The sequence below is a fragment of the Pleurodeles waltl genome, chromosome 11 (assembly GCF_031143425.1).
Source record: "Pleurodeles waltl isolate 20211129_DDA chromosome 11, aPleWal1.hap1.20221129, whole genome shotgun sequence".
Taxonomy (NCBI): domain Eukaryota; kingdom Metazoa; phylum Chordata; class Amphibia; order Caudata; family Salamandridae; genus Pleurodeles; species Pleurodeles waltl.
The window spans coordinates 541,064,358-541,089,908 of NC_090450.1; the positions used below are offsets into that span (position 1 = coordinate 541,064,358).

Genomic DNA, 25,551 nt, shown 5'->3' on the forward strand with positions numbered 1-25,551 from the left:
GCAACATTCTGCGCACTGATGTGGTAAGAATATTTTGTAGGGTACGCTTTTGGGAGAGACTTGCCTTCAGCTAAGCTTTCACGGCAGTCAGAATTTAATCATCCAATCTCGTCTCAGAACGAGTCACTGCAGCTACAGAAGCCGTAGCTACTGTGGATTCGGCTGCTTCATTAGCCAAAGTGTTGCTGATAACGTGTATTCCTACACGTTGGTGGCCTAATGTATGTACTACATGGAGACAAGGTAGCTTATCCTTAAGATCAGCCACCCTCTCCCACAGACTTCTGTGTTTTATGGTGTTCCCTTTGGAATCTCTAAACCCATTCAATCACCAATGATTAAGGTAATCATTGTAGGACTGGACGCAGTAGTATGAGTCACAGACAATTAAAATCAGCAATCTTGGCTCTATGTGTTCCAGCGCTAAAATAAGGGCTTTGAGTTCAGCCAGCTGAGCTGTGCAGTCCCCTACGGTCTGCATGTTGCTATTGTGAGGGTGGAAAACTCCATCCTTCATCACTCCACTCAACACTGCGCAAGTGGTTGAATATTGATGTTTGGTACCTAAAGCTGGTTGTGCTGAACCATCAGTGTAAATGACAGTATGGTATCTGTCTAATGGCAAAATATCTAGAGGAGCCGGGTACTCCTGTTCGTATTGGAGACATTCTTCTGTCTGAAGTTTTGGATCAAAGATTTAATCAACATCGGTGGCAATCAGGGAGGTTGCCCACTGAATCCAACGTGGATGTAATGCTTTAGGGTTAGGAACGCTTGCTTTGGTGACAGCCTCCAAGGCTGGCACCGGGGTAACGACAATGATACATTTCCCTTGGGCAAATGGCCTCTCCTTAATGACAGCCATCTGATTTGCGGTTAGAATCTGTTCTGTGGGTGCAAAACGTTGTTCTGCATTTGAGTATAAATGTGATAGATATGCTATGGGCACTGTGTCGCCTTCGTTAAAGGTGACATAAGTGAACCCAATTGCACCAGCAATTATTCTGATAACCACATTTGTCTTGTTGTCACATGTGTGCAAGTGTTTTGCTTCCAGCATGTCCTGTTGCAATTCCCTAAGATGTTCAACTGTCCAGTGTCTGCTAGAAAAATCAGGGCGTATTAAGTCATAAAGTGGCTTGATACGTTGTGCATAGTCAGGAATGTATGTTCTGCCAGAGTTAAAGAAACCAAGTAAAGACTGTAGTTTCTTGAGAGTGTTAGGTGGGTGAAGTTATGCACATTTGTCTAGAAAGTACGGGCCAGGCTCTTCCCCTCGCTTGATAGCTCGTATCCCAGGAACAGTACGGTGAGAAAGACTATTTTAGTTTTCCTAAAACTGAATTTGTAGCCGAGGGCTGCGAATCCTAAGATGATCCGATCAACCCTAGCAAAATGAATGTTGAGGTCGTCATCTGTGAGATAGATGTCATCCAAGCAGGACAACACCTTGGAATCAATATCATCTAATATTGATGTTACACAGGCCTTGCGGTAAACAGCAAAAGCGTTTTTGTGAGCCAAATGAGAATGCACTCAGGTCCCGACTTTCGTGTCCTACGTTTTGGCAGAAGAATCTTTTGGAAATATCCAACATTGTTTTTTTACTTTTTACACACTATGGGGGTGATTCTGACCTTGGCGGTCTTTTCGCAAGACCGCCGAGTTACCGCCGCGGTAAAGACCGCCGACCGCGGCGGTATGCGGCGGCGCGTATTCCGACCGCTGGGAGCGTTCCGCCGGAAAACCGCCAGCAGCCACACTGGCGGTCGGCGAGAAAGTGGAGACTGGTCAACCTCCACCGCCACGCCAGCAGAACACCGCCCACAGAATTACGACCCACATTTCTGTGTGGCGGTCTTCTGTTGGCGGTCTTCTGTTGGCGGTCACGTCCCTATGGCTCCCGTCGCCTCTCGGAGGACCAACGCAAGGTAAGTTGATCGTCCGTGAGGGGAGGGGGGGGGGTGTTGTGTGATGTGTCCGTGCATGGGGGTGTGTAGAGGGGGTGTGTGAGTGCGTGCATGCGGGCGGGGGGTGCCGCTGTGCCTATGGGCAATGTGTGTAGTTCGGCGGGTGCGCATGTTGGCATGTATGTGTGCGGGTATGTGCCCCCGTTGTGTATGTGTGTGTGTAGGGGGTGTGCATATGTGCATGTTGGGGGTGCGTGCATGTCGGGGTGCGTGTATGTGCATGTCGGGGTGGGGGGGGCAGGGGGTTTGTAACATCTCTGGGGGGTGGCAGGGGGTTGGGGGGGACTCGTGGGGGGTAGTGGGGGGTGGGGGAGACCCCTATCAGTGCCAGGGATGGAATTCCCTGGCCCCGATAGTGCCTACCGCCATGGTTCGCATGGCGGTTCCCGACCGCCAAAAACCGCGGCGGTAAGCAGGGTCATGATGCGGCTGGCGGTCTTGGGTCGACCGCCGGGCCGGAGTGCGCAAACTCCAGCCCGTCGGTCATGACCGCCGTGGCGGTCGGAGTGGGAAAGTGGCGGTCGATCGCGGCGGTGACCGCCGCGGTCAGAATGCCATTTTTTGGACCGCCGGTCTGTTCGCGGTCCGACCGCCGCCTCCCCGCCGACCGCCGGGGTTAGAATCACCCCCTATATTGTTAATTAATGCTTTGCTATGTGAATTTTGTATAGCATATGTATGTGTTTGACTGTTTAAGTATCTGTAATCTAAGACTATTCTGTAGGAATGGTCTTGTTTTGCAACAGGGAATAACGGGTTATCCATTGCAGAGACACAGGGCTCAATTACTCCCTGGTATTCGAGCTGAGTGAGGATCTCACTCACTGAAGCTTATATTTTGTGTTTTACAGGATATTGTGGCTGAGGTTGAGGTGTAGACCTGACAGGTATTACATGAAAAGGAGACTCCTTGTCCCAACCTACATGATTGCAGTACAACACAGGTGCCTGCGCTAAAGTCCAGTTGACAGCGTAGGCTTCTTTTACCGCTTCTGGAACAAGATCAGAGAAAGATGGCAAAATTACATCTTCCCCATGTGGGAGCTTATGGACGCGCTCAGGTGGCCAGCCCTTTTCAGCCAGCAGGACATCACAACTAAGTTCATCCCAAAATATCACACCAATGGTGCGCTCTACGTCTCCCTCAATTTAGATATTTAAATCATAAACACATTTGGGTGGGAGAACGCGCCTGCCTGTAGTCTCAACTGCAAAGAAATTGCTAGTTGCAACCAGATGATCTTTCAGACTCTGGGGACATATCATGACCTTTGCTGCGCTGTCTAACAGTGTCACTGCCCACGTCTTGTTCTTCAGCAATGTTATCATGTGTACTGGCATTTTTAATTGACAGTGCTGCCACCTTTTTCTTTTTAAACTGTGTCTTTTGTTGTGGGGAGTTTTCTTCTTTTTTGTCGGAAGAATGTGGTGAGTCTTTCTTCTGTTTCAAGTATTCAGGATATTGATCAGGGTGGCCCCTCTCTCGCTACATCTATCCGGTGCGTCCTGAAAGGAATGAGAGGGGCGTGAATCAGTATATCTGTCAGGAGCTTTTATATTTTCTCTATTTCTGAAAGTATATCTCCTTTCGGAGTTCTCCGAGTGTGGAGAATCTGCTCTCTGATTTCGCCTATCTTTAAATAGTTTTTGTTTATCCCAGCGCTTCTTAGAACCTTCCTGTGCCTGTATAGCACCTTCCTTAGGGGCGGTACTCTGCAGTTTGAGCTATTTCGGCTTGGCTCCCAAATTATCCCGTCCTATACTGGTATAGGTAGCGGAAATAATTTTCGGTAGCTGTTTCTCCTGGTCCAGGTGTGGAATCTCTCAGAGACGCTGGCGAATAGCCAGTGCTACCGCTTCACCTTTGATATTACTGAGTATGATTGAGGAGACTGTGTTGAAGTTATGCATTAATTTCACCCCCAAATCTAGGGCTGGTGCAGCCCTGTGCTCATTCTGTATTTGTTTTAACATCTCTGGCAAATTGGCAAGTGTCAGGGTACCATGTGTGGTAGTATATATTGCAGCAAAGACTGTACCCCATGTGGCGCAGTCATCCACTGAGGGAACCATCCCGAAGGCCAAGCACACTGTGAGAATTCTATGTTTCTCCTGTGGTCCTGTATGGGGAAACAGAGCTTCCAGCTGATTTGTTTTCTCGGCTGTATTTAGAACGGTATTTTCTCTTGTTCTGTGGTTACCTTACCCATGATAGTATGTACTGTTTGAGGTTGAATCCCAGTAGCCAACTGATATCCAGCAGGTGCTGGTGGTGCTGGACGCACTGGTGTAGTGTTCAAAGTTTGGATTACGAACTGAACAAGTCATCTGTAAAGTGTTACTAGTTCAAGGTATAAGTTTCGTAGGTCTGCTGCTGTATATTTTGTATACCTGGGTGAGGTGTGTGTGTGGCAAACATAGGCCACGTTTGTCCATCATTACCTAAAGGACCTAATCTCATGGGTTGTATTACATGTGGTAGGGTGCCATTAAACCAGTTCTGATGTTCTTGATATCGGATCTCAAGATACTGGTATGCTCGGTACCGTTGAGGTACGTTTGCAATTCTGTATGTGTGGAATGTAAATTATCTTTGGTCTTTCTCAGGAAAGGTGACCCAAGAGTAGAATGTTTCTGTTTGGTAAGCTTTACTAGCTTCTACTATGAATGTAACATTCCCGCCCTCATCTGATAAGCCATGCCCTATTAGATGTAATGTTAATGCATGTCTAACATTCTCAGGAATGTCTATGGCGTTAGCCACATTGTATAAGTGGTATAGGAGATGGAACACCAAATGGGGTTAAAGTCCTTTTAAGAGTTCGAGCTTGAACAACCTACAGCCTAAATAGGTTCTCCTTGTTCAGCTGAGGAGGATCTTCCCCAAGACCACGGATGTCTCTGTGTAATGGTACTTAGGGTACCTGAAGTATGTGAGACAGTGATAGTTGAGGAACCCATAAATTAGTGCCTAACCACCATTGTTAGTGGCGCCATGTCGTACTTGGACTCTTGCTCTAGGCACGACTGCTGGTTTAAGGATGACAATACTTATGTTTGTAGGTGACTATGCCAATCCTACAACAGATCGCAACTGTCATCCCAACCCTCCCAGCTTACAAGCAGCACAACACCAAAAACCCAAACATTAAAAGGTGATGTGTGGCAGCCTTTATGCATGGACACAAGAGTGTGACACCTCAGGGGGTGTCAAGGTTAAACGGAGATTACCCCTTTCTCACATAAACACCATATCTCAATCAAACACAGGCAATGAAGAAGATGCAGTAAAGTTTCAATAGGTTTTATTTAGCCAAACTGCAAATTTGTGATAAGTTGCATAGGCTGCAATGATTAGGATAATGAACAGTGCAAGACCAGAATGGTAAAGACAAGAGTCATTAAAACAAAGACGACCACCATCTTGCAAAAACATGTAATGACATGAGATGTGAAATATGTCCTAATACCCTAGCATAATGAACCTAACCTCTAACCTAAAAGAGAGCTAGGTATGTTAATCCTAATCTGCCAATGCCATGTCCATGAGAAGAGCCTCACACCCCTTGTTACCTTGGAATGAGGTCTCTAGCTCCGACTCCGGAGGAACACAAAGACTGGATCAGCGTCAAGGCCACGTGCAGCATCGATAGCAGCGACGGCATCTGGTCGGAATCCCTTTGACTATCTGTTTAAGTGAGGAGTATTGATACAGATCTGCTTGGACCCCCGACGTAGGTCTGTTCCCAAACAATAGATAACAAGACATGCTAGGAACGGTAATTTATATAAACAATTCCCTCAAAAGTGTGAAGAGGGAAAGTACCTAATGTGAACACCTACAGTTTGTTTATCTTTGTCGCTTGATATTGATGCCTTAACGTGGTGGCACTGATAAAACAAACTAAAACATAGGCCTAACTAAAAACAAGGCAGCCATTTTGAAAGATTTAATTAAATAAATATGCTAAAACAGAGCAAGCTAAGTAGGGTAAAAGTCACTAGGTGATGGGGGCACGAGTCTGCAAGCCAAAGGCTAAGCTAACTCCTGTATCCCATTAAAACAAACTAGGATTCACTACATTGTCAGGTTTTCTGCCATCCATTTGTCATATCATACCCCATTTGTTGTAAATTTGTTGAACAGTGTTGGCTGTAACAAATACATAATTCAAAGTAGACGTAATTGGATCACCCCAAATAGCTTCCTAAACCCTTACCAATCTGCACAGCATTTTCCCCCGAATTTACTGCACATTCTTTAAACAGCAGCAATGTTATTGACCATCCCAAAAAACTATTTTCTGTGGGATGACCATCTCAGTGCTTGAAGGATTGGTCTGAGTCATGCAGTTTGTTAGAGACTTGAAATGTCAGGAGTACCCTGTGATTATTTAGCCATGGTGTTATCCAGAAAACAGATTGTGAATCTGTTTTAACATTTACATTGTTTTTTGTATTGTTCAGTAACTTTAATTATTTTCCCATGCATCAACATCTTTCTTTTTATTCTGATACCCACAGATCAGCGACAAAGTGACTCCAAAAAAGAGGGGTTTGTCAACTCCGGTGAGTAGTGTGTGAACAAAATTAGTTCCAGCTTTTCAATTTATAACTCATTGCTAACAATTTAGCCAGTTTCCCAGTGAGACAGAAGTGGAGATGAAACTTACTTTTAAGAAAACTTGCCAGGTGAATGCTGACAGATCACCCCCATCCACAATGCCCCTGTATGAATAACTGACCACCCCTCATCATGGAGGCAATCAGTTATGTTTGCTGGTGTTAATAAACACCAGCTAAATCAGTGAACAGTCTCAGTCCTCTCGTCCTAGAACCTGTTGACCTTGGAGACCCTTGGCTACAATACTCTGCCTCTTGCTTCATTTGTTTCTCAGTTCCTCAGTAGTTTCTATTAGCTGCTTTCCATGGCTGGCACCACTCCCAGTGCACAAGTTCCAAAGCCCTTGAGTTTTTCACATGTCCCACAAAGTGCTCTTCACACGTAAGGTGCACATGTGATATAGTTAGTTTGATGGAGCAGTTGGTTCACTAGATGATGACTGTACTGCTCATGTGTCTGAAAACATACATTTGCATCTAAACTTATGAACTCCATACCTCCAGGTTAAAAAAGAGTAAGCACAACATAGCTTCAGTCATGTCTGTCATTTCCTGTTGGAATACAAGATGAGCAGAGGGGGTTCAGCAGTGGTTAAAACAGTATATCACACAATCACTGCCACAATCACTGCTGGGGGAGACTGTGGAGATGCAGGGGCACACCACAACAGCTTAACCATTTGTTTACTGTAACATGAGCTGCCCAGCAGCTTACTCCATATGCTGCTGTATCATTAATTTTGAATGTGGCAGCCATAGAATAATGTAATATTTTTATTTTTAAAGTTTATGTTCACCCCTTAGGGCGTCTTAGCACTGAGTGTATCCATTGGGATATCACACTGACTATGAGATCAAACATAGATGCCTGGTGTGGATGCATTAGTCCTCTGAGGTACCAGACCCAGTCATTTTATGCATAATCTGCAGCATGTCATGTTGAATTGTACTGTTGCTCCTTCTGCTAAAACGTGCCATGGTGCACTTTTACAGTTTTTTTCTGGTAGAGACTTCTCACCTTTAGAATATTCCCTATATGTCAGACTGGATCCAGACACTTTTCATCAGTACCTATATGCAACAGAAGGTGGTGCCATGCAGCTCTGCACTGCCTCTATTCCACTCTCAAAATGATGGGCAAGGCCTATTTAGGTGCCGCTACTGCATTCTGGTGTCAGTTCCTTTCTTTCAGTGTCTTTAGTTGCGGATCCGGAGCTCTCTGCGTGTCTCTCTGAGACGTTACCTCAAACATTTCTTCAGTGTGGAAAGGTTTTGAGTCCTGCAGGGACAGTCACAAACAAATGTATGTGATGGATCCCTATCAGGTGTGGCTGGGGTTGTGTCAAGACTCAAAGGTTTGCAGTGACTGCATGTCGATGAACCCAAAGGGCATCAGGGAACGCTAGACAAAACATTACGTTGCCACGGATAGGAACATTTCACGCCGGGCCATTCCAAGTCACGCTCCTTGTCCAAGGTTCGATTGCTGTCCTGTTCCCAGGTTCCACAAAGCCATTCCAGAGGCTGGTCCTCTTTGTGTTCCAAGTCTTCAGGTAAGTGAAAGCAACCCAAGAATTCATAGCAAGATTCTGCTCCCTCGCACCACTCACATTCGCCTGAGCAGACCCTGGGGCTGCAGCACTCTTCTTGATCTCACTCCCAAAGTAAGCTGTCTTCAGAGCCAATCCTGCAGCTGGTTCTGGCATAACCATACGTTTCTGAGGCCTTCAGCCATGCTGCATCAGATTGATGAGTTCTGGGCAGCCCTGTTCCAGCTCTTTAGATCCCTGCCAGGTCTCTCTGGCACGACTACAGACTTCAGGAAACACACAGGCCTGCCATCTGGGGTACTGTCAACCGGTTCGCCCTCTGTGCCTCTTGGACTCCCTGAGCCTGTCTTGCCTCTGGCTCTTGCCCCAAACTCGCTGCTGATGCCATAATCCACACCGGTTCCGGGCATGTCGATGCTAACTTCACTGATGCCAGAGGAGGTGGACTGATAGTTCCCTCGGAAGACCAGTTGGCCCCAGCCTGACCTTTACCAGTCGCGTCCTAATCCACCCGAGGGGGGCCAGAACTCTCTTCACTCCGTATCTGATGGAGAAATCTAGTTGCAGATTCCTTACCTTAGAATTTCTCCAGCTGTCAGCCTGGATCGGGAGACTTTTTTTAAGCTGTACTCCTGCACACTGTTAGGTGCGTTGATTGGCTCCACATCTATTGCCGGTGTTGTGCGAGCCCGATATGTCATTGCGGGTCCTATATAGCTGTCACCTTGGGCTGACTACTTCAGTTCTGTTCTTTCCACTCCAGCCAGCGCTGATCCAAAGAAAGAGTTACTCCTCAGTCGTTTTTTTAATTATCTTTTTTGACAATTATTGAAGCTTTTTGAGTATTTCTACTTCTTGTGCATCAAGAGATGTGTTCCGTAAGACCCCCCCCTGTCATCCCATTCCAAGTCCTCAGAATGATCAGGTAAGTCGAGGCACAACAAGCTGAAGAAAGTGAAGTGTTCTTCACCTTGTCTGTCAGCTGAGGCAGTGGGAGTGCCATAGATTTAGGCCTCCATCTGCAGCACCTGCATCTCGACCAACATCACGCCTCCCAGAGTTTCTGAGAGCCTGAGCGACCCCTGCCCTACTTAAGGAGTTTTATGAGGCTATGCACCTCATTTTTGGGCAGTCCACCTCTGCTGGATCGCCTTTGAACCCCGGAGAGTTGGAAGGGGGCCCCTTCAGGTTCTGCTGTGGTGGCTTCAGCCTCGACTCTGAGGGGCAAATGTGGATCTGTTCCTGGGTCCGGACCATTGCCAGTCGTACCACCACGACCTTCCCTGGTCCCGTAATCGAAGCTCCCAGCACCGCCCCAACCTCATTGCAGACTCCAGCACGGAGCAGGATGGGCTTTGTATGACGCCGACAGGGGCCTTGCCCTCTATGTCCGATCCCGATTCTTATTCCTATGGGCTAGGTTACAGTGAGGAATGGAAAAGGGCAATGGACCCTTTGGAATACCAGCTCTCAGACCCCATGGACTGGCATACGGACATGGGTGAAGCCAGTGGACTGGATACATTCCCAGATACTGGCATTCTCTCTCCCCCACCATGGCTACAGAGGAGGGAGCTTCATATTCAGTGGTGGTGCGAAAAGCAGCTGAGGTCCGGGACCTTGAGCTGCCTTCGGTAGCAGTCAGGACCAAACTCTTGATAGAGGTGCTTCATCTTGGGGCTTCATCCTCTGAACCCCTGCTTCCCTTTAATGAAGCCTTTACAGATTTCCTACTGGGTACCTGGTCCAAACTCAGCACAGGGGCTCCTGTGAACAAACAATTGCCCGCCACCATCGCCCTGCACCCAGTGACCCAGATTTCCTGATGCAACACCCCTCCTCCGACAGCTTGGCTATCCAAGCCTCCTTTTTCGAGGGCACATTTCCTTCTGATCCCCCTGATAGGGAATCCAAGAGGTTGGACACACCCTTTGGGCCATTATTCCCATACGCTGTGGAATATAATTGTGCAAGTGCAGACATAGGTTCCAGAGGAGGCCCAGGTTGTACTCTCTCTGACAGTTGCCGATGGGAGAGACACAGCAAAGGTCACGATCTCATATGGACTGGACACAACGGACTCACTGGGCAGAGCTGTTGCTTCGATAGTGGCCTAGAGGCACCACGCCTGGTTGAGGACTTCTTCCTTTTCAGGGGTATACGATTTAATCTTATGGACAGGCCCTTTCATGGCACCCATCTCTTCAGAGAGAAACAGACTCAGCATTCTAGCCCTTCAACAAATCTCATGCTACGGCCAGGTCCTTGGGCCTCACAGCTGCCCGTCGCCCCCCTCAGTCTGTAAAGAAGTGCCCAGCCACGTCCGTTTCAATCCAGCCACTTTGTAGCCCATACTGCTCAGCCTCCTTGTGGTTGGGGACGTGGGATCCACTGTCCTCATGGATCAGAGAGCCAGGTGTCTGGCCAGTCCACCACACACCTCCCCCACTGTAAAGCTGCCTCCAAACTTTCTTAGTCTGATGATTCCCCACCAGCGACCAGTCAAAGACAGGATATGCCCTCAGGGGCTCCACTGGCAGTTCATCTCGTCAGACAGGTGGGTTTTGAAGTCAGTCTGAAGGGGCTACTCCCTTCCATTCAAGACTACCCCTCTATCCATGTCACCATCCTACGGTTGGATGATGGAGGATCACTTGGCATTTTCTTAGAGAGGATGTTACGGCTCTGTTGGCCAAGGAAGCCACAGAGAGGTTGTAAGAAAGTAGCCTCTTTCTAGCATGGTTACCCCCATTTTTTGCCTGTTTGTCAGTGTGTTTTGACTGTGCCACTGGGATACTTCTAGTCAGGACCCCAGTGCTTATGAGTTGTGGCCTACTTGTCAGTATGTTTCACTGTTTTTGTCAGTGTGCTTGACCGTGTCACTGGGATCCTGCTAACCAGGACCCCAGTGCTTATGCTCTTTCTGGTTTCAAATTTGTCCTTACATACTGGAAGTCCAGTATTTTACTCCAAATTGGCATACTGGTCCCCCTTATAAGTCCTTAGTATATGGTACCCATGTGACCAATCCCCCTCTCAGGACTATTTAGGGTCTCTCCTCTGGGTGTTTCCTCAGATTCAGATTGCAAGACTCCAGCAGGACTCCTCTGCATCCTTTACTTCATCTTCAACCATCAGATCCACCACTGACTGCTCCAGGAACTCTACAACTTGCAACAAAGAAGCAAAGACGACTTCTGCAACATTGTAACTCCAGCTCCTGCCAGCAACTACAACAGTTTCCAGGTCGTGCACCCTCAGAGGACTGCCTGTCTTCAGCCTGCACCAGAAGACCTGAGGGAATCTCCTGTGGAGTGACGGAGTCACTTCCCTGCTTCAGCAGGCACCTCTCTGCAGCGACGACCGGTGCCGTGGGTCCCTCTCCAGACGACAAGCGTGGATCCAGCAGTACGGATGGTGGACTAAAGTGACCCTGACAGTCCCAAGGTCCAGCTGTCCAATTTTGGTGGAGGTAAGAGCTTTCCTCCCCACGCAAGACAGTACCCTTGTGCACTGCGTGATTTGCAGTTGCCAAGGCTTGTGTGTGACCTTCCAAGAAGTTCTTCATGCACAGCAGAGTTTACTGTATCTTCGGCGGCGTGGGATCTCTTTGTGTCATGCTGCGTGGGCCTCCATTTGCACCTCTTTTGTCCCCGTGCTGTGGGACTCCTGTGCGCGCTGCCTGGTCTTCTGAGGGCTTTCTGAGTTGCTGAGAGCTCCCTCCGTCTCCTCCTCATGGGTAGAGGCAACCAGTTCCCTCCGGGTCCCGGACAGCACCATTTCCCACTAACCGTGTGTTTTGCGTGCGCCAAGGCTTGTTGGCGGAATCCAGCGACTCAACCCAGCCTGCAATCTTCCATCTGGCATGGGACATCTCTTGCACCAACCAGGACCTCTCATCTGTTTTCTTTGGTGCATTACTGACTTTTTCTTCTCACCAGTGGTTCTTATTTTGCTCCTTCATCTGGGTTAGCAGGGGCTCCTGTTCTTCCTCGACTCTTCAACGGTTCATGGATTTGGTCTCTTTCTTCCACAGGTCTTCAGGTCCAGGAATACATTGTTGGTGTCTTGCCATTTCTTCTGGTTTTTGTGTAATCTTCTATCATGACTTCTAGTGTGTGTTAGGAAACTTGCTGTGTTTTACTCCTGTTTCCTGGGCTCTGGGGTGGGGTACATTACTTACCTTTGGTGTTTTCTTACACTCCCAGAGCCCCTCCACACACTACACTTGCCTAGGTGGAGGCCCATTGCAACCTATTGTGATTTTCACTGTTTGCACTATTTTCTGACTATTTACATACTTGTTTTTGGTTACTACTGTATATATTGTGTATATTACTTACCTCCTAAGGGAGTATAGACTCTAAAGTGTTTTTGGCATTGTGTACCTTTATTTTTTATAACACTGAGTATTGTCTTTCATGTGTGTGAATACTGTGTGACTACAGTGGTATTGCAAGAGCTTTGCATGTCTCATAGTTCAGCCCTGGCTGCTTTGCCTACAGCTACCTCTAGACAGCCTGGCTTCTAGACACTGACTCCATTTCACTAATAAGGGATAACTGGACCTGGTATAAGTTGTAAGCACCTGTGGTACCCGATACAAACCAGGCCAGCCTCCTACAGAGGGTCCCTGTGCCAGACGTATGTCTTGCCCATAAAGAACAAGGCCTTCACCCTATCCTAGACCTTTGATCCCTCAGTCTCTTTCTCAAGAAGTAGAAGTTCAAAATGCTCACTCTTGCTCAGGTTCTCTCTGCCCTGGACCCAGGAGACTAGATGTTAGTGTTGGAATTGCAGGACTCATATTTCCATATCTCCTTCCTGCCTGCCTACAGACGTTACTTGCGGTTCACGGTAGACCACGAGCACTTTCAGTTCACCATGCTTCCCTTTGGCCTTACCAGTGCCTCTCGGGTGTTCACCAAGGTGATGGCGGTGGTCGCAAATCATCTGCGCGGATCAGGGGTTTCAGTCTTCCACTATCTTGACGACTGGCTGTTGAAAGCACTCTTGCCCCAGGCATTCACTGGGGTTTATTATAAACATGTCAAAGTCACACCTGGCTTCCTCTCAGATGCTCCCTTTCATCCGAGCTATTCTGGACACATTGCAGTTTCAGACTTATCCTCCCAAGCGACGAGTGCAGGACATCCAGGCTATGATACCGATGTTTCAGCCTCTATCCTGGATTTTGGTGAGAATGACTCTGAGGCTGCTGGGCCTCATGGCCTCCTGTATCTTGCTGTTGACATATGCTGGGTGGCATAACAGGGCTCTGCAGTGGGACCAGAAGTACCAGTGGGCACTGCATCAGGGAAATCTCTACTACCTGGTCCAGATCTTGAAGTGAACTGCTTGAGATCGGCAGTGGTGGCTAAGGAACCGCAATTGGGTCAAAGGCAGATCCCTTTCGCTTCCCCAACCAGATCTGACAGTAGTGACAGATGTGTCACTCCTGGGATGGGGCTGCCACCTGGGAGAGGTGGAGGTCAGAGGCATCAGGTCTCTGGCAGAGTCCGGACTCCACATCAAGCTTTTGGATCCCTATTGATCAGACTAGGATTGAAAGCATTTCTTTCCTCTCTCAAAGGGAAGGTAGTGCAGGTGTTCACAGACAACACCGAAGCCATGTGGTAGTGCAACACGCAGGGTGGGTGTGGCTGTGGAACCTTTGTCAAGAGGCTCTGTGCCCCTGGACATGGCTGGAACAAAAGGACATTCCCTTGTTGGTTCAACATCTGGCGGGCTCTCTGAAGGCCAGAAAGGACAAACTCAGCCAACAATGCTTAGTCGATCACAAATGGTACCTCCCTCCGGAGGTTGCGCAAAGTCTCTTTCATCAGCGGGGAGAGCTTTGGATAGAGCTGTTCGCCTTTGCAGACAATGTGAAATGTCAGCAGTATTGCGCATTGGAGTTTCCAAGGCAGCAATTGCACAGCAACGCTTTTGTCTTGAGTGGAACTCAGGCCTCCTGTACGCTTTACCGCCCATACCACTTCTGCCCAGAATTCTCAAGAAGATCAAGAATGACCGGGCCCAAGTAATTCTTCTGGCTTTGGACTGAGCACGAAGAGTCTGGTATGCTGATCTACTGGGCATGGCCATCAAACCTCCGATCAGACTGTCCCATCAGGAGGATCTTCTGTTGCAGCAGCAGGGGAGGGGTCTCCACAGTAACCTGCCCAACCTCTGTCTTCTTGCGTGAAGATTGAGTGGCTGCAGTTGACAGCTTTTGAGCTTCCGCCTGAAGTCTGTCATGTAATCTTGGAAGCCAGGTGTCCAACCACCAAAGCAATATACATCTGTCATTAGAAGAAATTTGTGGAATGGTGCACAGCAAGTCTATTGACCTCCTTTCTGCCCCTCTTTCTGAGGTTTTTTGGTTCATAGTTTGGTCACTCTCAGAGGTTATCTGTCTTCCATTTCAGATTTTTTGCAGCTGCCTTATTAGCCTTCCTTGTTTAAGTCTCCAGTTGCAAATACCCCCCTATCCTGATAAAGTGGTGCTTCACACTCGGGCCTTCTTTCTGCCAAAAGTGGTTACGCCCTTCCATGTAGGCCAATCCATCACCTTGCCTACTTATTACGCACCCCTACACCATTTTAAGGAACAGAAAAAAATCCACCACCTGGACCCAAAAAGAGTGTTGGCGTTCTACCTTGATCGTACCAAAGAGTTCAGAGTGGATGATCAACTCTTTGTTGCTTATGTGGGCTCAAAGAAAGGTCAGGCAGTGCAGAGGCAAACCATCTGCAGATGGGTTGTACTCTGCATTAAAATGTGCTACCCACTGGCTAAGAAGCAACTCCCTGAGGGCTTACCTGCTTATTCTACCAAAGATAAAGCTGTGACCACTGTGTTAGCATGCAGTGTTCCAGTCCTTGACATCTGTCAGGCAAGAACTCGGGCATATCTGTATACGTTTACCAAGCAGTACTGGTTGGACAGTCAGGTCCTTAGGGAAAAGCATTTTGCCCATTCGGTCCTGCAGGACTCTCTAGTATGATTTTAGTTTGCAGACCCACCTCTGGGTTTGGTATTGCTTCGGCATCTATTCTAAGGTAAAGGAATCGGCAAATAGATGTCTCTATGAGATGAATTACCTTGGGTAACGTCTTATCTGGTTCAGGCAATGTCTAGTTAAGGACCACCCAACTTCCCACTCTCTGAACTGATTTCTAGGGACAGGGACTCCCTTCCAGTGCCCTAGTTTTGACTCACCAGGGATCAGTGTTGTTCACGGCTCTGCGCTTCTGGCGTGAAATTAATGGAAAGAAACTGATATCAGCGCACCGGGTGTACCTATATAGGACCTGCAATACCATATCCGGTGCGCATGACGCCAATGACAGATGCAGATCCGATTAATGCCACCTAACAACGCGCAGGGGTAATGATTGAAAAAATCTTTGGATCTAGAATGACGCCTGGGGAAATTCTAAGGTAAGGAATCTGCAACTAGATATTGTCTATACCAGATAAGGCGCTACCAAAGGTAATTAACTTGTCCTTCTGGGACAGATTTCGATAATGACTGCGATCCGGGTGATGACTTTGCTCAGCCCCACCACAATGACAATTAGTATGAGGAATTACAGGATGGTAGTGGCCTTGATACCTCCCAGAAGACATGTCTCTTTTCTCCACTGACCAGTCACAGAGGAATCCGCTTCCTACTCCATGGTGATGGTCTTGACATCCAGCTCCCCACCTTGAGGGTTAAGACAAATGTTTTGACTAAGGTCCTTCAACTGGTGCAGATATCTTTGGAGCTTCTTCTTCCTTTCAGCGAGACACTGGCAGATACCTTTTTGGAAGCTTGGGTCAAGCCTTGCTCTTGCTCACCAGTCAATAGACAAAGTATTAAGCATCATCGTCCTGCTCCACCAAGTTTTTCTTGTGAAGCACCCCTTACCAAAAAGCTTTGCTGTGCAAGCTTCTACCAGCTGCTCCAATCCAAATACATTTCCTACCACTCCCCTGATAGGGAATCCAACCAAGTGGAAACTTTCGGCCAGCGTGTCTTTTCTTCTTCCAGATTGTCCCTCTGCTTTGTTAACGCCATCTGTTTGTTGGGATGCTACCCTCACGCCCTTTTGGATTTATTGTCACAAGTGCTCCATGGTGTGTGTAAATAACTTTTCCTTGTGCTCTCTTAAGCAATTGAACATGGTCAGGATGTAGCCAAGTTTACGATTCATTGTGGCTTGGACAGCACCACTTCTTCAAGCGGGCTATAGGCACCATTGTTGCTGTTTGCTACCATGAGTGGCTGCGGTTGACTGATGAACATACCCCTTGATGGGACTTGCCTGTTCGGGGACACAGCTAATTCCACTCTTGAGTGTTTTAAGGAGAGGAGGGCTACCACTCATTCTCTGGGACTTTTCACCCTACATCGCACGCCGCAACAGTTTCATCACTCCTTTCACTGCTTTGGCCGAGCATCCCTTCGGCCAGCCTGTCCAGCCCCTACAGGGATCCCAGCAGTTTCACTGTAGAGGATGAGTGGAGGAAAGTAGCATCAATCTGGCATAATTACCCCTACTTTTTGCCTGGTGTCAGTATGTTTACAGTGTAGTGCACTGGGATCCTGCTAACCAGGACGCCAGTGTCAGTGCTCTCTCTCCTAAATTTAGTTGTGCAGTGACTTAATAGTATATGGTACTTAGGTACCCAGAGCACTGGTACGCCAGTGGTCCCCCATGGGCTGCAGCATGTATTGTGCCACCCATGGGGCCTGTGCAAACTGTGTCTACAGGCCTGCCGTTGCAGCCTGTGTGAAATGGTGCGTGCACCTTTCGCTCCAGATATATAGGGGTTGCCTGATAATCATGGTCACTGCACTCTAATCCTTTAAGTTATCCCCAAGGTAGGCCCTTTAGCCAAAGGGCAGGTTGCATAGTTCTAAGTGTGATGGCATCCCTGCATGAGCAGATGTGCTAGTAAAAACCCCAGACTTAATTCCCTGGGCTTCGTAAGTGCAGGGAAGCCTTCTTAAGGTATGTAGTGGGCACTGGTCAACACACATTGATCAACTACATAATGGTTTCACCGAACATAGGCATGTTTGGTATCAAACATGATGAGATCATACAACTACACTGATTCCAGTGCTAGTTGCATGATACCATTTATTCTGGGTGTTCCCTAGGGGGTCCCCCAACATCTGCCTGTACTACCTTGCAGAGTCTGCATGCCAGCCTGTGCTGCTGCTGACCCCAGACACTATTCTGCCTTCCTGTTGCTGAGCTTAACTCGGGCAGGGGAAGGCAGAACAAAGGATTTCCTGTAAGATAGAGGTGTGGTCACCTCTTCTTTAGAAATAGATTTCACTGGAGTCAGGGTGCCTCTGAGCACCACCAGACTGCTTTGAAGGGCACATTTGGTGCCCTCCTTGCATAAACTGGTTTGCACCAGTGCAGAAACACCCAGCTCCCTCTCTGGCGTGAAACCAAACAAAGGTCAGGGGAATGACCACCCCCCTGTTCATCTGCCTAGGGAGGTGCACAGAGGTCTGCCAGGTGCCTCCTTCATTTTGACATCTTGGAAATAAGATGAGCAGAGCCCCCTGGGAGAATCATACTGGTCAGTCCACCAGATTAGCATCCCTGGGTCCCCTGATTGGGGGGGGGGGGGGGGGAATCACTGCAGAACCTGTCCAACCCCCTTCCTAGGTGACTTAAGGGCTCCCCTGAGGGTGGGACCCTAGATTCGTCTGCAAGACTCTTCTGCAAGACACTTCTGCAACTGGGACACTTGAACTGCTAGTGGACTTCGCCAGTACCCAAGACAAGACTGCAACTAGTAGGAGGGCTTCTACTGCAACTTTGTCCCCGTACATTGCAAGGACTCTGAAATGTCCGTGGCAGCGCATCCTCCATAGTCACAAGGACTCTGCCTGCACTTAGAACAGCAAGAATCAATCTCCCTTGGAGTGAAGGAGTTCCTCCCCTGCATCCGCAGGCACCTCAACATCGACACCCAGTTTGTGGCTCCTGCTGTCCCACAGGCTCTTTAAGGCTCTACACCACAGGTGGTGGTGCTGTGGCTCTCCAGAGGTCTGACCTGTCTTCTTTGAATCTGAGAAGTCTGTAGTCCCTCACTGGAGCTGCTTCGCTGGAACCCCTGTGCATTGTGTCTATTTATCGTTGCCATGGCTTTTTGGCTCTTCAGCCTGAAGACCTCCAAGAAACCCTAGCCTCCAGCATTGCACAGCTCCAAGAATGATGTCCTCCCTGTATTCCCTGCAACTTGGGCCTCCATCTTCATTGTGCCTGCTACCAGAGGGTCCTCCTGGGGGTCTCCAACTATTCCTGTTCGCTCTCCTGCTTGCTGAGTGCTGGCCCTGACTAACCTGCAAAGGTTGAGTACCTTGGACCTTGCTGGTCCGTAAATCCTGCAACACTTCATGCAACTCTTCCTTGCATTTGCCAAGGCTTGTTGGTGGCCCTGCTGACCACTGACCCCTTCTGCAATTCGACGACTGGCGTGGGACAGCTTTTGGATGACTCCTAGGATATTCCTGCATCTCCTGGACCCCCCCAACAACTGACTTTCAGGAAAGCATCTTCAAGAAGGATGGGCATTGCCCTCCTGCACTCCCTGGGCATCTCTGGGGGGGCTGGACTCTGTGCCCTCTTTCCTTAGATTCTTTTCAACAGGAATCCATGCTGGGTTCCACCGACCTGGTCCACGAGACAACTGAAGTCCCCATTGACTTCAACAGGAGGTTTTGACACAACTTCACCCCTATGCACCTGGGCTCCCTGTTGTAGGTACTCCACTTCTCTGGGTATCCACAGGTGAGGCACTCTTGAACCTTTCTTGTCCCAACCGGTTTCTTTGGGGTCCTCTGAGAAAGGTCCTGGAACACAAAAACTTTAACTGTGGCTTCCCCATGTAATCCTGTGGACACTGGCCTAGGGTAACATCTCTGCTCACAGGCACCTGGGGAATCCTAGCTACTTACCTCTTGTATTTTAGTGATTACCCTGTCCTGAAGGCCCTTGTGTGGTAGTCTTGGTTAATAGTGACTTTATCATCCCATTTTTTTTGCAAATGGTTTGGCTTCCCCATAGAGGCCCATGTTATTTTATGCCTTTACTTACCTGTTTCTAAGTATATTTTTGTGTGTGTGTATATCTCCGGTTACAAGATATACCAAAGTTAGTTTAGTACCTGTCTTTTATAATGAATAATACATTATTTTTCTAACACTGGTGTGGTTCTTTCTTGTTTGTAAATCACTGCGTGGCCTATGTGGTATTTGCAATTGCTTTACACCCTACTCGATAAGCCCTAGCTACTCTCCACAGCTACCGTTTAAGAGGTCTGGTTATCTGGAACCACTTACACTGTCACTAAGGGTACCTGGACTCAGTACAGAGTGCCTCACCTGTAGGTGTACACCGCATAAAGTGCCTGCTTCGTACAGGAACAATAATGTGTCACTAGTGATCTAAGATACAGTAGACCTGAGTTTGACGTAGCCTTTTGCATGAAGCACAGAGCTTTGAACTGGATATGCTTTTCAGTCAGAAGCCAATGGGGGTCTCGAAGAAGATTTGAGATGGAAGAATGTTTAAAGAGATGGAATAATAATCTGGCGTCTGTATTCTGGACTACCTGAAGACGCTTAAGTGATGCCTTGGAGGCCCCTAGCTAAAAAAAATTGCCATAGTCCATCTTAGAAATAATCAATGCCTGTATTACCATTCACTGAGTGTGGACGGACAGTAATCAAAGTATTTTTATTAGCCAACTCAGGACGCTAAAACAGGTAAAGCTTACCTTCGTAATCTGATAATTCGTTGAGAGCTTTTTATTAAGCCAGAAACCTAAGCTCTTAACCAGAGAGACTCTGAGTGAAGGAGTGCAGAGAACGTCAGACCAGAGATTTTGTCCCCAGTGTTGAGGATGAGTACCCACCAGCAGAACTTCAGTCTTATCTCCATTTAGTGTAAGGAAATCGTTACCCATCCAAGCAGCAACTTTCATAAGGCAGATGTTCAAAGTGTCAATGATGGGATCTTCCTTAGGTGAAAGGGAGATAATAATCTAGGTGTCATCTGCATAGGAAATTAGAGAGAGACCACAACTTTCCACAATGTCTGCCAGGGGTTGCAAATGAATGTTAAATAAGGTGGGGCTGAGAGCTGAACCCGAGGAACACCTGAGGACAGGGAATGAGGCATTGGAAGTATGGTTTCTAGAAAAAGACTGGTCTTGTAAGAATTACCTTAGCCAAGTCAAAGCCAGGTCTCAAACACCTGTGTCCTCCAGTCTTTGGAGGAGTAGCTGGTGAGACACATGGTCAAATGCAGCACTGAGGTCAAGTAAAATCAAAGCTGCTGTGCCACCTCTAGCAGGTTGGAGTCTAAGCTGTTTAGTGACTCCAAGCTGAGCGGACACCGTGCTGTGACCAGCCCTAAAAGAAGATTGAGAGGGGTGGACAAGGCCCTTCTTTCAACTAATAATGAAACTTGATGATTAACATACTTTTCAAACATTTCTGCAAGCAATTGTAGAAGCAAAATGTTGTCTATGGTTAGACCAGTTGAGAGGATCGAGATTTACCTTCTTTAATAGGGGTATCATCATTTAATATTTCCATGCTCTGGGGACTCAGCATTATGAGAGTGAAGAATTCAAAAGACGAATCACTGTTTTCAGAAGGTGAGGGCATAATTAACTAAAATAGGAAGGCGGAGGAGGATCTAAAGGAGAACCAGATTTGATCGAATTTGATAAGGTAGTAAATGCTGGACGGTCAAGAGGCAAAAGGTGCTCAAAGAGGAGCTGGGCGAGATCCATTTTTCAACTTGCGGCATGGAAGTAGTGGCATGCTTCATTATCGGGTCTCATCTTGTCCCTAAAAACATCTTTTATGTCCAGTAAGTGCCCTTAGGGGAGGTTGCAGACAGAAGCCAATAGACTGCTTGGATTCTTCCTGCCTGATGACAACTTCCTGTGAAGTGTGGCATCCAGCTGTCTCTGAGTGTTCTATTCTTCCTTCTCCCAAGATGGCTGGACCCCTCAATGTGTGGAGCTTAGTAGCCCACCCAAGGGAAAATCGGTTTCACCAATGTTCGCCCCTTGCTGTCCCTGACACCGTCCTTTCTATATAAACAAAGGATCAGCCCCTCTTGCGTGTGTTTGCCATTTGTCCGTCAAATGTGGCTTCCTCTTTGAAGCTCAACCTTTGGGTTCACAACAGGTGTGCCTTTTTTTGCAAGGAGGAGATAATATCTCCTTTCCTGGCAGACCCTTTATAGCCTTTTCTAGGAGCCATTTATACTTCTCCCCAAGAGGACTGAAGGCTGTCTTGAGGACAGACCTTTGTGTGCAACTGTAAACAGATACTGGATCCTTGGGCAACCAAGTGGCAACTTAACTGAAGTTGCCCTTTGCCCTCCAGTGACATTAAGTTTGATTTAATCATAAAATCTGATTTAATGCAGTGATTTTTTTTTATACCTTGAAGTAGTAACTTTATGAGTCCCATTCATAAGCAACATCCCCCTATGTAGTTCTGGTTGCTGACAGTCAAAACACAGCCTCTTTTCAAAGAAATTCTTTAACAATGGGTCCCCGCTACTCTGCTTACGAGAGGTGGGCTATGTCTGCACCCCCCCCCCCCCCCCCTTAGGGTTCTGGGGCTCTGAAGGAACATCTCTGGTAGATTTACTACCTCCATCCTTTCCCTGCTGTGGGCCTAGTCCCCACCTTCTTGGGATCATTCCCCTGAAACTTCTTCTGTACTATTGTCCTAACCACTGATCGTCTGTCTAGCCCAGCTTTCTTGGGCTAGATATTTTGGGTCAACTAGATGTTGGTGTAACTTTTCTGATTAACAGTTAGTGAAAATTTGCTCCTTTACCACCAAATTATAGTCTTTCAAGGTGGCCACCATTACCTTTTACCCAACCATCTAGTTCTTTTACAGAAGCATCTACAGAGTCCACCCAGGCCTGTGTTGCCCCCTTGTGTGTTGTGCTAAACTTCAGCCTGTATTCTTCAGGAGTGAGACCGAAGAATTCTACAAGTTCAGCCTTTATGCTTAGGATTCTGCTATCTTATCCTCATGTGTGAGCAATCTAGCCACACCACCTACTGCCACTAACTCCCAGAGTAGTGTTCTCCAGTGTCGTGTACCTACCTTCCTCATCATTTTGCCGATTGTAAACGTATCAACTATATGGAACTGTTAAATACAAGTTCTGGATGCCATCACTAGCCAGCATGGTGGTTTATTATATGGTGAGGGTGTGAAGCCTCACTGTGCACTAAAGTCACAACCCTATCTAGGTTCCAGTCAGGCTTGTTTGTCAACCCTTACCTCAATCCTTGGTAACTGTGGTTTTGAGCAGTCAGGTTTCAGCAAATAAACACTGTTAAGCATTTAAACAGTACCAAAATAATTGGACATGAAAGATACACAACTCTCAAATCATCTGACACCAATTTACAAACGTAGAGTATATTTTTATGAAGATTTATTTACACCAGCAAGAAAAGGATCCACCGGAGGGTTCCGGACATACAATTACTTGAAAAAACAGTAAATCAAAACTTTTCATTTAACCATGAAGAAGCAATGCCAAATTCAATTACAGTTTTTCAAGAAGACTTTGTTAAACCTGAATGTGTTCATTCCCAGTCACTTTTGATGACCAACTCCAGTAAGAAACAGGTCAGGGGGACTAACAAAGACCAAAGAACAGTTACCTTCAGCATGGCAACTTGCTATTGACTTCTATGGAGTGTGTCTGATGCAGGGAATACAGGATGCTGGATGATGTTGAGGATGCTCAGCTGTCAACGGGAGACTTCCTGGGGCTGCCCCTGGATCCCCAGTCCTGGTGGGGTGACTTTGGCCACAAGGGTCAGTGACCTTTGAAGTCCTCTTTGGTTCAGCAAAAGGCTAGTTGCACTGCACTACTGGACTATGAACACAGCAAAACCAGTGGTTCTCGTCTTCTGGCGATAGCTGACCTTCTGGGCAGCCAAACTGCAATGTCACTCCTGGGTCCAGCAGACTCCAGTGTATTTTTTGAGTGTCAGGTTTTGGTCTCCCCCAGTTGCACTGTGGCAGAGGGTGACAATCTGGTGATCTGGGCTACCAGTATACTCAGGTGGCCTTCTCCTGCGTTTTTGGCCCTGGCCCTGACACGAGAATTCAGCCAACTTACTTTTGAAGTCTCCACTTCTCTCTGGGCTTAGAGGATGACTTCGCCATGAGCTGGACACTGCATGCACAGCCCTCTCTTCTCTTGCCCAAGAAGCAGCTGGTGCAGTCCAACTTCAGCGTAGCCTCCTCTGTGCAAAGTCCAAGGTCAGTAGGGCTTTTCCCCAGTCTAGGCGAGATCTGAGTTCTGGGGGTCAGAGGTGCTTCTTTCATACCTAGAAAGTGCCCTTTGGGAGGGTCACAATCACTAGCCAATGAGCTAATTGAATTCCTCCCGTCTGATGACAGCTTCCTGTGAAATGTGGCATCTAGTTATCCCAGAGTGCTCTTTTCTGCCCATTCGTAAGATACTGAGCCCCTCTGTCAGTGCGTGGAGCATGCTAGCCCACCCTAGGGGTGTGGCAACATCTGGGCTTCACACCCACAGGGAAATCAGTCTGACCAGTGTTTTCCCCTCACTGTCCCTGATACCCTCCAGTCCACCTAAACAGAATGCAGTGGTCCCTCCTGGCTGTGCTTGCCATTTGCCCATTAAAGGTAGCTTCCCCTTATCCTGCTTTTTTATGGTTGTTAGACCAGCCCTCATTGTTTAAATCACTAGTGGTGATGGGTTTTTCGAAAAGCCTACAATGCTTGTTTCCTCCCTCTTCTTGTCTTATGCCTCAGTGGGACCTTAACTTGGTTCTCGTATAACTTGATGTGCACTCCCTGTGAGCTGCTTCAGATGCTCTTGTCTTAACTAGTCATACACATCCTTCTTCCAAGACAAACTGGTTCTTCGAAGGAGAACATCCTTCTTGCCAAAGGTAGTAATGCCATTCCACATTGGCCAAACAATCACCTTGCTGGAGTTCTATGCTCCACCTCACCCCTCTAATGAAGAGGAAAGACTCCATCACTTGGACAGCAAAAGAATGCTGAGCTTTTACATCAGTCGTACCAGAGAACACCAGGTGGACGATAAGATTTGTGTGGGATTACTGGAATGAAAAAAGGCAAAGCCGCGCACAAATTACCCATCTCCTGCTGGATCGCGCTCTAAATCAAGGTCTTCTACGCATTAACCAAAATACAGTATCCAGAAGGACTACAAGCTCATTCCACCAAGTCCAAAGCTGCTACCACTGTATTGGCCAGTGACTTTCCAGTCTTGGACATATGCCAGGCAGTTTCATGGGTGTCAGTCTATACTTTCACGAAGCCTTACAGTCTGGACAGCCAGGTTTGCTAAGATGGCCCTATTGGACCTTTTAGTTTGACCCAATTCACAGACCCACCTCCTAATATGTTCTGCTCTGGTATCTATCCAAAAGGTGAGGAATCTGCAGTTAGAAGCATCTATAGGAAGAACAACTTACATACCTTTGGTAACACTTTTTTGGGTGGAGACTTATCTAACTGCAGATTCCCCACCAACTCCCCTCCTCACTGTTCTGTGAATTGGGCTCTATTCATTAATAAGAACCCAGGTCTAGAAATATGCACAGTGGTCTAAGCCAATTTGCTTTTGGGGCTCTTTGTCTATGAGCATGGATGGCTTTGGAGCAAATGAAATCAGTGCATGGAAGTGGCGCCTACATTAGCTTCGCATGTCATTTCCAGAGCAGAATGGCATCAGTGTGGAGCCACTATGTGCCACTTACTGGCACGCAGAGATATTCTGAAAAGTTGCCAGACTCATTCTGACGCCTGGAGAAAATTCTAAAAGTGATGAATTTGCAGTTAACCGAAAGATCCTTACCGAAGGTAAGTAACTTGTTCATCTAACTCACCAATAATTTGCAGAGAATTAGCTTTTGTCTGTTTTTTGGCTGTGTCATCCACATAGGACTGCATTTTACACTGTACTCACCCGTATGTCCCTGTTTCGTCTGACTTTTATGTATTACCTCAGCCAAAGGCTCTGTAAACAAAGAAAATAACCAGAACAAAAAGACACATACTTAGCTCATCATTTTGTTGATCTATACATTTCCCTCAATCTGTCCAATTACAACTAACTTTGCAGTGGCCCTTGATATACCTCTTGCATCAAAATAGCAAACAAAGAAAGAACCTGTAGCTGGGGGCATATTTAAAAGAAACTGGCGCATCAGCCCTGATGCACCAGTTTTATTGCATCACCGTTACCCCACCTAACGACGCCATGGGTACGGTGTATTTACAGTACGATTCACCATGCTGGTCGTTAGGCCAATAGTGTCAAAAATGTTT

The 25,551-nt window shown here is 47.4% G+C and overlaps 1 protein-coding gene across 1 annotated transcript in view; it reads left to right on the forward strand.

Moving 5' to 3' along the window:
- The window catches only part of LOC138265861 (collagen alpha-6(VI) chain-like), a 228,723-nt gene that overhangs the window by 197,157 nt on the left and 6,015 nt on the right, over nucleotides 1–25,551 (forward strand). Inside the window, exon 6 of the mRNA XM_069213966.1 lies at nucleotides 6,495–6,539. Coding sequence (XP_069070067.1) covers nucleotides 6,495–6,539 — 45 coding nt within the window. The remainder of the gene's footprint in view (nucleotides 1–6,494; nucleotides 6,540–25,551) is intronic.